The sequence below is a fragment of the Capsicum annuum genome, chromosome 5 (assembly GCF_002878395.1).
Source record: "Capsicum annuum cultivar UCD-10X-F1 chromosome 5, UCD10Xv1.1, whole genome shotgun sequence".
Classification (NCBI taxonomy): Eukaryota; Viridiplantae; Streptophyta; class Magnoliopsida; order Solanales; family Solanaceae; genus Capsicum; species Capsicum annuum.
In genome coordinates this window covers 68,869,971-68,880,530 of record NC_061115.1, presented here as the reverse complement: position 1 = coordinate 68,880,530, position 10,560 = coordinate 68,869,971, and the positions used below count along the sequence as shown (strand labels likewise).

At 36.8% G+C, this 10,560-nt stretch overlaps 1 protein-coding gene across 4 annotated transcripts in view; it reads left to right on the top strand.

The window, feature by feature from the left end:
• The window catches only part of LOC107853549 (O-fucosyltransferase 9), a 66,475-nt gene that overhangs the window by 32,882 nt on the left and 23,033 nt on the right, over positions 1-10,560 (top strand). For all 4 annotated transcript variants that reach the window (XM_016698540.2, XM_016698542.2, XM_047413047.1 and 1 more), the window contains exons 6-7: positions 1,248-1,452; positions 1,583-1,750. In XM_016698540.2, coding sequence (XP_016554026.1) covers positions 1,248-1,452; positions 1,583-1,750 — 373 coding nt within the window. The remainder of the gene's footprint in view (positions 1-1,247; positions 1,453-1,582; positions 1,751-10,560) is intronic.

The following is a 10,560-nucleotide window of genomic DNA, read 5'->3' as shown; positions in this document are numbered from 1 at the left end:
CCCAATCTCACACACACAAAAAACCCAAGTACAGTAAATAAGAAGGAAAACTGTGCTATGATCTCAGGTATGACTATCAGATATAAGTATGTACCTAACATGCATATGACTTATATTTAGCAAGTTTTTGTGCACAAAGAATAATTTGTATTTGTATCTTTACATGTGTTCATATTCATTTTACACATACTTCATGAATAATGGATAGATCAAGGAAACCTAATATAGAAAAGAAATAAAATGTTTGTGCTTCAGTCATCAGCATCCTCTCTGCCTCTTTAATTCTAATTAACTGGTCTGTTATTTCGAAACACTGCCGTAGAGTATAATGAGGCGTAAACATTTTACCTGAAAAAATCATTAGTTCTTTAAATGTGGTTTTTGCTGGTTTTCTTCGCTTGCAGATTAATTTTTGTTTGCTATACCCTTAAATGCAACCAATTTTGGTAGTGTAAAATTAGGTCTTGGGTCTAACTCTGTAAAGAGACCACCCATTTCATTAACCACCAATATGGGACTTCTCTTCATTCTTAACACCCCCACCTCATGCCCAGAACTGGACATCTGGTGCATGGGCAATTTTAATTTTTGGCTGCTTCGGTATCATGTAAAATTAAGTCTTGGGCATAACTCACACCCCAAAAGTTAGCTCAAAGGGAGGAGGATTGCCCAAGCCTTATAAAGAGACCGCCAATCTCATTAACCACCAATGTGAGACTTCTCGTCATTCTTAACAGGTAGCACTACCTTTGCTGGATAAAGAAATTTCTTTTATTTTCCTAATTTCATGAAAGGAAACTCTTGCTCTTGTTGATAACAACTCTTAATTTGTGCTGAGGAATATAGGTCAAAAAAAGAGTTATCTGTGAAAAGAAATTCTTCTATCAATCAGGAATTTTGTCAGTTACGTATTTTTCATCTTGAGGAAAATTCATATTCTTGCTACAGTGAAAAGTAGGCCACACATCCATTTCTCTTAGCTTTTGCAAATCACATGTTCCATTTTTTACTTCTAAAATTTACAGTCTCACTGATGAAAGAACAAAGTCAGAACTGCTTGATTCATATAATATGCATTTTATATGGTCTCATAAGGTGATGAAGGGATCAGATGTTCATAAACTTTGGGTTTTACCCCCTGCCTCTCTTGCGCAATCAATGAACTAATGTTTTATCTTCAGTTAACCTATATTTTCTTTAATCTTGTAAATATGTCACATTGACTTGTGTCAACGATGACTGTGCAGGGCTGTTCGCATTGCACCTTTTTCCAACAGATTGGCCCATTCAGTTCCTCCAAATATCCAAGGGCTTCGATGTTTGTGCAATTTTGAAGCACTTAGGTTTTCCGAACCCATACGCATGCTTGCAGCAAAGATGGTTGATCAAATGGTAAAAAAGAGCTCTAAAACGAGTGGAAGATATGTTTCGGTGCACATCCGCTTTGAAGAGGTGTTACCCTTTTCTTGTTAAACCATGCTTCAATTGTTTTTCTATTTAAGGGCTACGTTGATCATCCAAGATCCTTTTCCTTTTGAAAGATAAAACTGCAACTTAAAATTGTTATTTCCTCTTGTAATAGGACATGGTTGCATTTTCATGCTGTACATATGATGGTGGGGAAGAAGAAAAACATGAGATGGATATTGCCCGTGAAAGAAGTTGGAGAGGAAAATTCAGGCGAACAGGAAGAGTTATAAGGCCAGGTGTAAACCGAATTGATGGGAAGTGCCCGCTAACTCCACTTGAGGTATGAGGGATGTGATTGATAATCACCCAGACTGCTTGCTTGTGCTCTCTTTACCTTTTTCTTTTCTGATGCCCCTTCCATTTCAGCATGCAACAATTTTTTTTGATAAGTAATTTGATGTTATTGGTGATTAGCAAAATGGGAATGCTGGGAGGGAATCACAACGGGAGTGTAAATCACATACATGTTGTGTAATGTACTAAGAAAACCTTAACTAGCTTAAAAATCATTTACATCATCCATGCTGCGCAAATGATAGCAAACAAATACATTTGCTTTTGAGCCATTTTCCTTCTTTCCCTCAAAAGGTGTCATGCCTCCGAGCCGAGGCCCTGGATGTGGCATGCACGCGATACTATTGCTAGTACGAGCGAACGTTCTGGCATATCACATTAGCATACATCTAACATAATGAATAAAGCGGAAACAATATGAAATAAGATTCCTAAAAAAAAATTCAATAATGTTCAGTAATATCACTACTTAATGTCTGACGATACCAGTAGTCATGATAATTAAAGAATGAGAATTTCAAAATCTATCTGACAACTAAACCAGTCTATGAAGCCTCTAATGGGTAACAATAACCGACAGGATAAGGCCTTGACATCCCCCAATACTGAACGAAATGTAAGGAAAAAATCGTTGTATCTTAATCCTAATGATACGGTTGGTCATGGACTTGAGAGCCTGAACCTACATCATGGAACGATGTAGCGCCAAAAGCGGTCAATGGGATATATTGGTATGTAAGACTATACCAGGAAATAATGAAACTTGGAGAAATATTAATGTAAAAATATCAGTCCAAGTGATGACAAGTTGGAAGACAAGTGCATAAACTGAAGTGATATCTGACAAAGTAACCTAAATTTAATTCCTTAGTTATTTATGAGAGCAAGTGGTGAACCGACATAAACAACCATGTGAGCGCATGGAGTCTGATCAAGACCCGTTCAGCTAAGCCATCCTGCACCTTGCCAGGTATAGGAGATGACATGACATGATTTGCTAACAAGGATCTATGATTAGCCCATTTTCGAAACACATGAAAAAGATTCATCCGGCTTGCGGAGTGATCTCTATCCTACGTTGTAGTTTTGGGCTTTTGTCATTTAGACCTATGCCTTCTCCTTTAGCCAGCTAACCCTCTTACGCTTATGATGTATATGTTATCTTCTTAGTTCTTGATCAAAATATTAACCTTGTCAGGCTCATGTTCGTAGTTGATCTTTTTTAGGCTCATGTTCATAGTTTAGCCTTTCTAGGCTCATAGTTGTGGAATCGCACTTTAGGGCTCATATTGTGATGAGTTAACATCATTATTGGAGAGGCATGATAGGTAATTTCATGATTGGATACATTATAATTCATGAGAGCATGACTGGAAGCATTATTGTAAAAATATTTCATAATTTGAAGTATATATTCGGTCAATGGAGATATCCGGAGAAGTTGGTACTATTATACTAAGACTTGCAAATTCATAATATATAGTTCATAGTATAAAGAGTTTTATGAATGTTGTGGGAAGGTGACCTTATGGAACAAGAATTATACTTACGAGTTTCATAAAATTAATACAAAACATTCACATGATGACATGACGGCATGACTGAGACTTTGACATGGAAGATTGGGCTAGGGTGTTGTATTCCTAATCATCTACTGTCTGCGGTTAAACATGAGATCCCAGTAGAAGTAAGCAATTATTATCATAAAAAAAAAATTGAACTCCGATGCCCAATCTAAGAATCAGATGATGTCAAAATGGGGAGTTCAATTTTCAGAGAGCTATTAATTAGGCAAGCCAGTCCATATTTTGCGACAACAAGAAAAACACACAAAACAACCAGTGCAGCAGCCATACAACTAGTGCACAGTTATTTAGGCGGCTTTAGAGCTACAATTGGTTCAGATCGGATCAACAGTTAAAAGGATGGAAGATGATGGAGAAAGAAAGATTTTTATTTTTGTTTTCTTATCCAAAGTATCTGCGAGAACATATTTATGCATTTAATTGAGAGATAGGAGTATGTGGATTTCGTCAACTCTAGCTCATCTGTAACAACTTGAACTGGAGAACAGTAAAACGTCCAGACGCATGAGCAAGTACCTCTAGACATTGAAAAAACATGAGTTGGAAGAAGTGATGTGAACTTGTTTTCTTGAACCATTTCTTTGGAGATTGTTGAGAGCAGCGTTTTAGAAGAGAAAGAAGACGTTTCGTCGTGTAAAACTGGTGGAGAAGGAGGAGATTTTAACGTGTTAAGATGAGGGAAACAGAGGGGTTTCTAAAGTACAGAAAACTGATGGAAAAGAGGGAAATTTAATCTGCTAAAAAAATAACGCCCTGCTGAAAGAAAACGTGGAAACTGATGAATTAAAGAGGGCTTTTAATCACTTGGGATAAGGTCAAAATTTACAAAAATAATAAAAAATAAAGGACGAATTTTCCCTTAAATGGACTTAGCGAGTTAATAAGTGTGGGATGTTACAAAAAGTCTTGAATTCCTTTCTTTCCATGTCGCCCAACAAGATAGCTGTTGGTATAATGTGCCATATATGTGCATTCATCTCTGCACTTTCTCCGAACGTCTTGGCGGTTTCACCATGTATACCGTATACCGTATGAATCTAACATTTTTGAGGGGCTAGCACCCTAAATGTACCTCTTTATTTAGAATAGTATAAGTAGTTGCTGAATTGGTTCGAACTACTATCCTACACCGGCACATGTAGTTTCTCGACAAATTTTTCAACTTTCGCAAACGAATGTGCTCTCAGTTCTAAAGTACTCCAAAACATTTAATATCGTTGGTACTTTTTTGGTGTTCGATTCCATAGTTCCTGGTGAGTGCTCTTAGGTGACTGGACATGGCATCAAACCACGGCTTGGAACTCTGTTGTTGTTGATTTAGTTCAGTAGTGGTAGCTTGTTTCCCTTGTTCAAAGGATTGTATAGTATAAAGAATGGATCTTGCGCCTCGCTCAACCCCAAAAGCTTAGCTCATGAGGGGAAGATTGTTCAAGTCAATGTAAGGAGACCAATTGCCGTCACTTTTTTCGTTGTGGTATAAAATTAACACTCTCCTAGACGCCCAGACCTCGTTAACTGGAGCATGAAAAATATATTATGGGGGGCCAAACATCGGTGAACAAATAATTGGGATAAGCCTAGCTCTGATACCATGTAATGAATGGATCGTGTGCTTAACTCAACCACAAAAGATAGCTCATGAGGGGAAGATTGTCCAAGTCCATATAAGGAGACCAATTGTCCATCCCTTTTACGACATGGGACTCTTAAAATATAGTTTCTTTCTGTTTCCTTTCCTGTTTCATGACTTCTTTTTATTAATGCATTCCCGATTAGCCTTGTGCCAATTGAATTTATCTGGATTTTAAAAAAATAAACATAAAAAATTTGGCATGATTAGTCCATGAATATTTAAAGCATCATTCTTGAAAAGATCAACTTTAATGTTAAAATCGAAATAATACTTTGAGAACATAGAACATTTACATCATCAACATCATTAAATTCGTGAAATATCTTTTAACACAGCTCAAGTGCTATTTGTATTTGGAAGGCATTAAATAAAAAAAGTATGTATCTATATGTTTCATAACATTATCAATAGCACAAATCAAAGGTATAACCCCTTTAAACAAGCTTATACCGACATTTCTAACATTTTTACAAGCTCAAAGTCATGATAATTTTAAAAAATATTCCTTAATGACAGGTACATCCTAAACGCTCAAGGTTGTGGCCTAGTGGTCAATGAAATGGGTTGAAAACAGAGACAAAAAAATTAAGTGATTCTTCCCATTTTTCCTAGCCTTGGTGGATATAGTTACTTGATATCTGTTGTTGGTGGGAGATGAGATATCACGTGAATTTAATTGAAGTGTGCGAAAGCTGGTTCAGACACCACTGTCATAAAAAAATAGCAAGTAACTCGTCAAACACGTTCAATATGCCTGAACAATATCAATCTACTTCAATCATAAGTAAATTTCGTCAATTCAAGTTCATACTTCAAACATGACACTATTCGAATCACAATTGACATCAAGTCATCCAAATATTTTATTCTTTGTTATGCCCGTCCTCTAAGTCCAATTATTATCAGTACAAGGTTTTAACTACTCATTTTGGTCATAAATAAAATTTTCTACCTCAATTTAGCCCTAACACTAATCATCATCTTCTCTATGACACCCACGTTTGGGATTACTTTAATACCATGTAAAATGACATTTTCTACTCACAATCATGACTTACTATCATATTGAACATTGAAATTGGAAATGGAGTAGTAGAAATGTCCTCTCGTGAAGAGCCCTAAAATTTTCCCTCTTTGTGTTGAAGGTTTCAATGAAAAGAATTAGTGGCGTTCACAGTTTTCTTTTGTAGTTGTGAGAAATATAGGGGAAAAATATTATTGAATTATTGTATCTAAATTATTACATTGAGACCCTATTTATAGACACTACATTAGACTTCTTTACAAACTAGGACACTGACATTATAATCACTTTCCAAGTAGGATTCTATATAATATTCCTATTTCTCCTCATATTCACTCCCGCTCAAGTTGGTGCATACACGTCATATGTATCGAGCTTGTTACAAATGTAAGTAATAAGAGAACCAGTAAGGGGCTTAGTGAAAATATCTGCAAGCTTATCACTCAATTTCACAAACTTTGTTACAATATTTCTGGAAAGTATTTTTTCTCTCAAAACAATCAATCTCAATGTGCTTGGTCCTCTCATGAAATATTGGATTTGATGCGATATGAAGAGTTGCTTGGTTGTCTCTCACAAGTTCCATTTCACTGATTTCTCCAAATTTTAATTCTCTCAACAAATATTTGATCCCAACTAGCTCACAAGTGGCTAGCGTCAATGCTCGATATTCTGCTTCTGCACTAGATCAAGCAACCACATTTTGTTTCTTTTTCTTATAGGACACCAAATTACCTCCTACTAACACACAATATTCGAATGTAAGACATTTATCACAAGGTGATCCTGCCCAATCAACGTTTGTATATCCAACAATCTGCTCATGGCCTCGATCCTTGAAGATTAGTCCTTACCTGAAGCTGACTTAATATATCGCACAATGAGAACAACTATATCCCAATGATTATCACAGGGAGAATCCATAAAAACCGACTTACAACACTCACAGGAGATCGGAAATGTCAGGGCTGGTCATTATGAGATAATTCAACTTACCAACTAGATGCCTATATCTTTTCGGATCATTGAGTGGATCCCTTTGTCCTGGCAGGAGTTTTGTATTCGGATTCATAGGAGTGTCAATGGGTTTACATCCCATTATTCCTGTCTCCTCGAGAATGTCTAAGGCATACTTGCGTTGCGAATAACAATATCTGATCTGGACTGAGCAGCTTCAATGCCTAGAAAATACTTCAGTCTATCGAGATCTTTAGTCTGAAAATGCTGAAAGAGGTGTTGCTTCAAATTAATGATACCACCTTTTCATTGCCAGCCGTAATGATATCATCAATGTAAACCACTAAATAAATACATTGATTTGAAGTCGAATGTCGATAAAACACAAAGTGATCTGCTTCACTGCGAATTATGCCAATCTTCTAAGTTGCTATGCTGAACTTTCCAAACATGCTCTAGGAGATTATTTAGACCTTAAAGTGACTAACACAATCGACTCAGCAGACTAGACTCCGACTAGACTCCCCCTACGCAACAAAATCAGGTGTTGCTCCATATAAACTTCTTCTTCAAAGTCACCACTTAATATCCAACTAAAAAAGAGGCCAGTGTCGAAACACAACCATGGATAGAAAAAAGACAACATATGCTATTTTAGCTATGGGAGAGAAAGTATCACTATAATCAAGCCTAAATACTTGTGTGTACCCTTTGTCAACAAGGCGAGCCCTTAGTCGATCAATTTGGCCATTCGGACCAACTTTCACTGCATAAACCCGTCGACAACCAACTGTTGATTTACCTGAAGGGAGGAACAAGCTCCCAAGTTCACTCGTATGTAAAGCAGACATCTCGTAATAATAGCCTGTCTCCATCCAGGATGAGAAAGTGCTTCTTTTGCGGACTTAGGGATGGAGACACAGGACAAAGACAATATAAAGGCATAATGGAGTGATGATAGACGATGATAACTTAAAATGATATAATGAGGGTTAGTATTATGAGTGGACCGTATACCTTTTTGACGTGCAATCGAAGGAGTTAAGTCTGTATTAGGTGCAGGGTCAGGTGCAGGACGAGAATCATCTGAGCCTGATGCTGTACGTGGACGATAATGATAAGTCAGGAGTGGTGGCACTGGTACTGTAGATGAAGTTGTAGAAGGTAATTTAGATTCTTCAAAAGTCTGTGTAGGTAAGACTGGTGACACCATGGAGGGAGATGTAGAAGTGACGGTAGAAGCCTTAAGAATGATCTGGATCAGAAGAAGATGCAAAGTAAGGTCGAGACTCAAAGAATGTGACATCAGCTGACATAAGGAACCGACGAAGATCAGGTGAGTAGCAACAATATCCCTTTTGTACTTGAGATAACCAAGAAAGACACATTTGAGAGCACAAAGGGTTAATTTATCTTATCCTGGGGTAAAGTTATGAACAAAACGTGTACTCCCAAAGGTACCTAGGTTGAGATCTTCCAAAACAACCTCCCCCTCATTGATTCTTCATGGACTGGGATGTTTGATTTTCTAATCTCCTCATTAAGGGTTCAAAAGTGATGGCTTGAACTTTCAATTTCCGTATTTTTGGAGCGAAAAATATCACACCCAAAATACATTGTGAAATCAAAATTTTGTAGCCAAAATATTCTGGAAATTTGCTGCCAGCACCTTAAAAAAAATCTGTATCTCTGATTTTACAGGAAAACTCGCCGAAATTGATCTTATAGCCGGAAGTTGCTCGAAATCAAAAAATAATAATATGGGCAACCTTGGAATGAAGAAAGTGGCCGGAAGACGTTGCACTCGCCGGGGCGTGGAGATGACCCGCTCCCCGAAGAATATATTTTGGCAGTGCGTGAGGGCGTGTGTGACACCTATTTCCGGCGAGTCTGGGGTTTGCTCGTTGGGAAGTTCTGAACCAGATGGTGGTGTTGGTTTGTCTTGAAATGCACTGGCCGAAAAGATATTTATTTGGACAGTGGTTTCCGTCACCGAAAAACGACACAATGATGCTGGAACGATATTTTTCTCACGAATGCTCTGATGCCATGTGAAAAATATAGGAGAAAAATATTATTGAATTGTTGTATCTAAATTATTATATTGAGATTCTATTTATATACACTACATTGGATTCCTTTTTAAACTAGGACACTGACATTACAATCATTTTCCTAGTCGGATTCTATATAATATTCCTATTCCTACTTATATTCTAACCGTTGTAAAACATTTGACTGTTGAATATTCTAAAGCTTGTCAAGAACTCGTTCGCTCACCCCTCTCAATGTAGCTGCTGGATATGGAGACCCAGAGAGGTCTTGAGCTGCTTTCAAAAGATACCAAGGAAATGCTGCTTGTTTTTTTTTTAAAAAAGTTAATACCTTGCGGTGATCATTTAAAACCCTTTATGCAATATCATTTTTGCCAAGAACTTAGTGAATTTGGTGCAAAATTTCATAGCCCTCTTATGTTTATCGAGATCTATTATGTGGCTGGTAAAACATACATCAAAATTCAGGTTGGTTTCACTTTAAAACCATCCAAGAATCTTCTTGATCAACTGTGACCAATGCTCCAAAATGAGGTCTTGTCTCACGTTTCTCATGTGTAAGAAACACTAATCCCATTATTGAATTCCCTTGACATAGTTATCATCTATACTCTCCTTGGACTCGGTCAATTACATATTATATTGTTACATCTCTATATATGTCCTTATCAAGAAAAGTTGTATATTTCACACTTAGAAATCAACTCTAAGGTCTATTCCAAACAACTTGCGGTAACTAAACGGAGCCATTCAAGCATTAAGATGCATTTAGAGTAAGTTTTTTTTTTTCCTTTCTATAGGGCGCTACACGGTGGAAGATTATTAAGATGCTGTATTAGTGTATACATTCTTTCTAACTCCCTGTCATTTCAATTCCTTTAGCGACTATACCCTGTGAAAACTATCGTTGGATTGGCAGCAAAACAATAAATCTGAGAGGAATCCTTGATAGATATATCCAAACCAAGCGTCATTGTAAAATTTATTTCTGTTGCATCACCAACTTTGAAGCTTACGTTTGCAGATAATGTTTCCGAAGATATCTGATTTGTTTCCAGGTGCAAAACTATAAGGTGGATTTTTTGTGGTCCATGGATTAATAAGGCCATACTTAATATACTTAAACCTTTTAATAACTTTCCTCCAAAGTGTGTCCTCTTCGTTATTGAATCTCCACAACCATTTGCAAAGTAGGCTTTCATTATGTGTGTTGAGAGTGTAATTAAATAATAAAAGTGTGCTCTCAAGCTTTTAGATGAGATGGTCACACACTTCAACATGATATATGTTAGAATATGAGTAGGAATAAGAATAATATATAGAATCCTATTTGGAAAAGGAGTTTAGTTTAGTGTCTATAAATAGGGTCTCAATGCAACAATTTAGATACAACAACAATTCAAATAATATTCTTCTCTTATATTTCGCACATGGTATCCACAATCTTGGTAAATAATCAAAGAGTTTCCGTTGCTGGTGGGTGGCTATAATCCATATATGCCGCCCGTCTGGCCAATGATTATGTTAGTAAAAGTTGGGTCA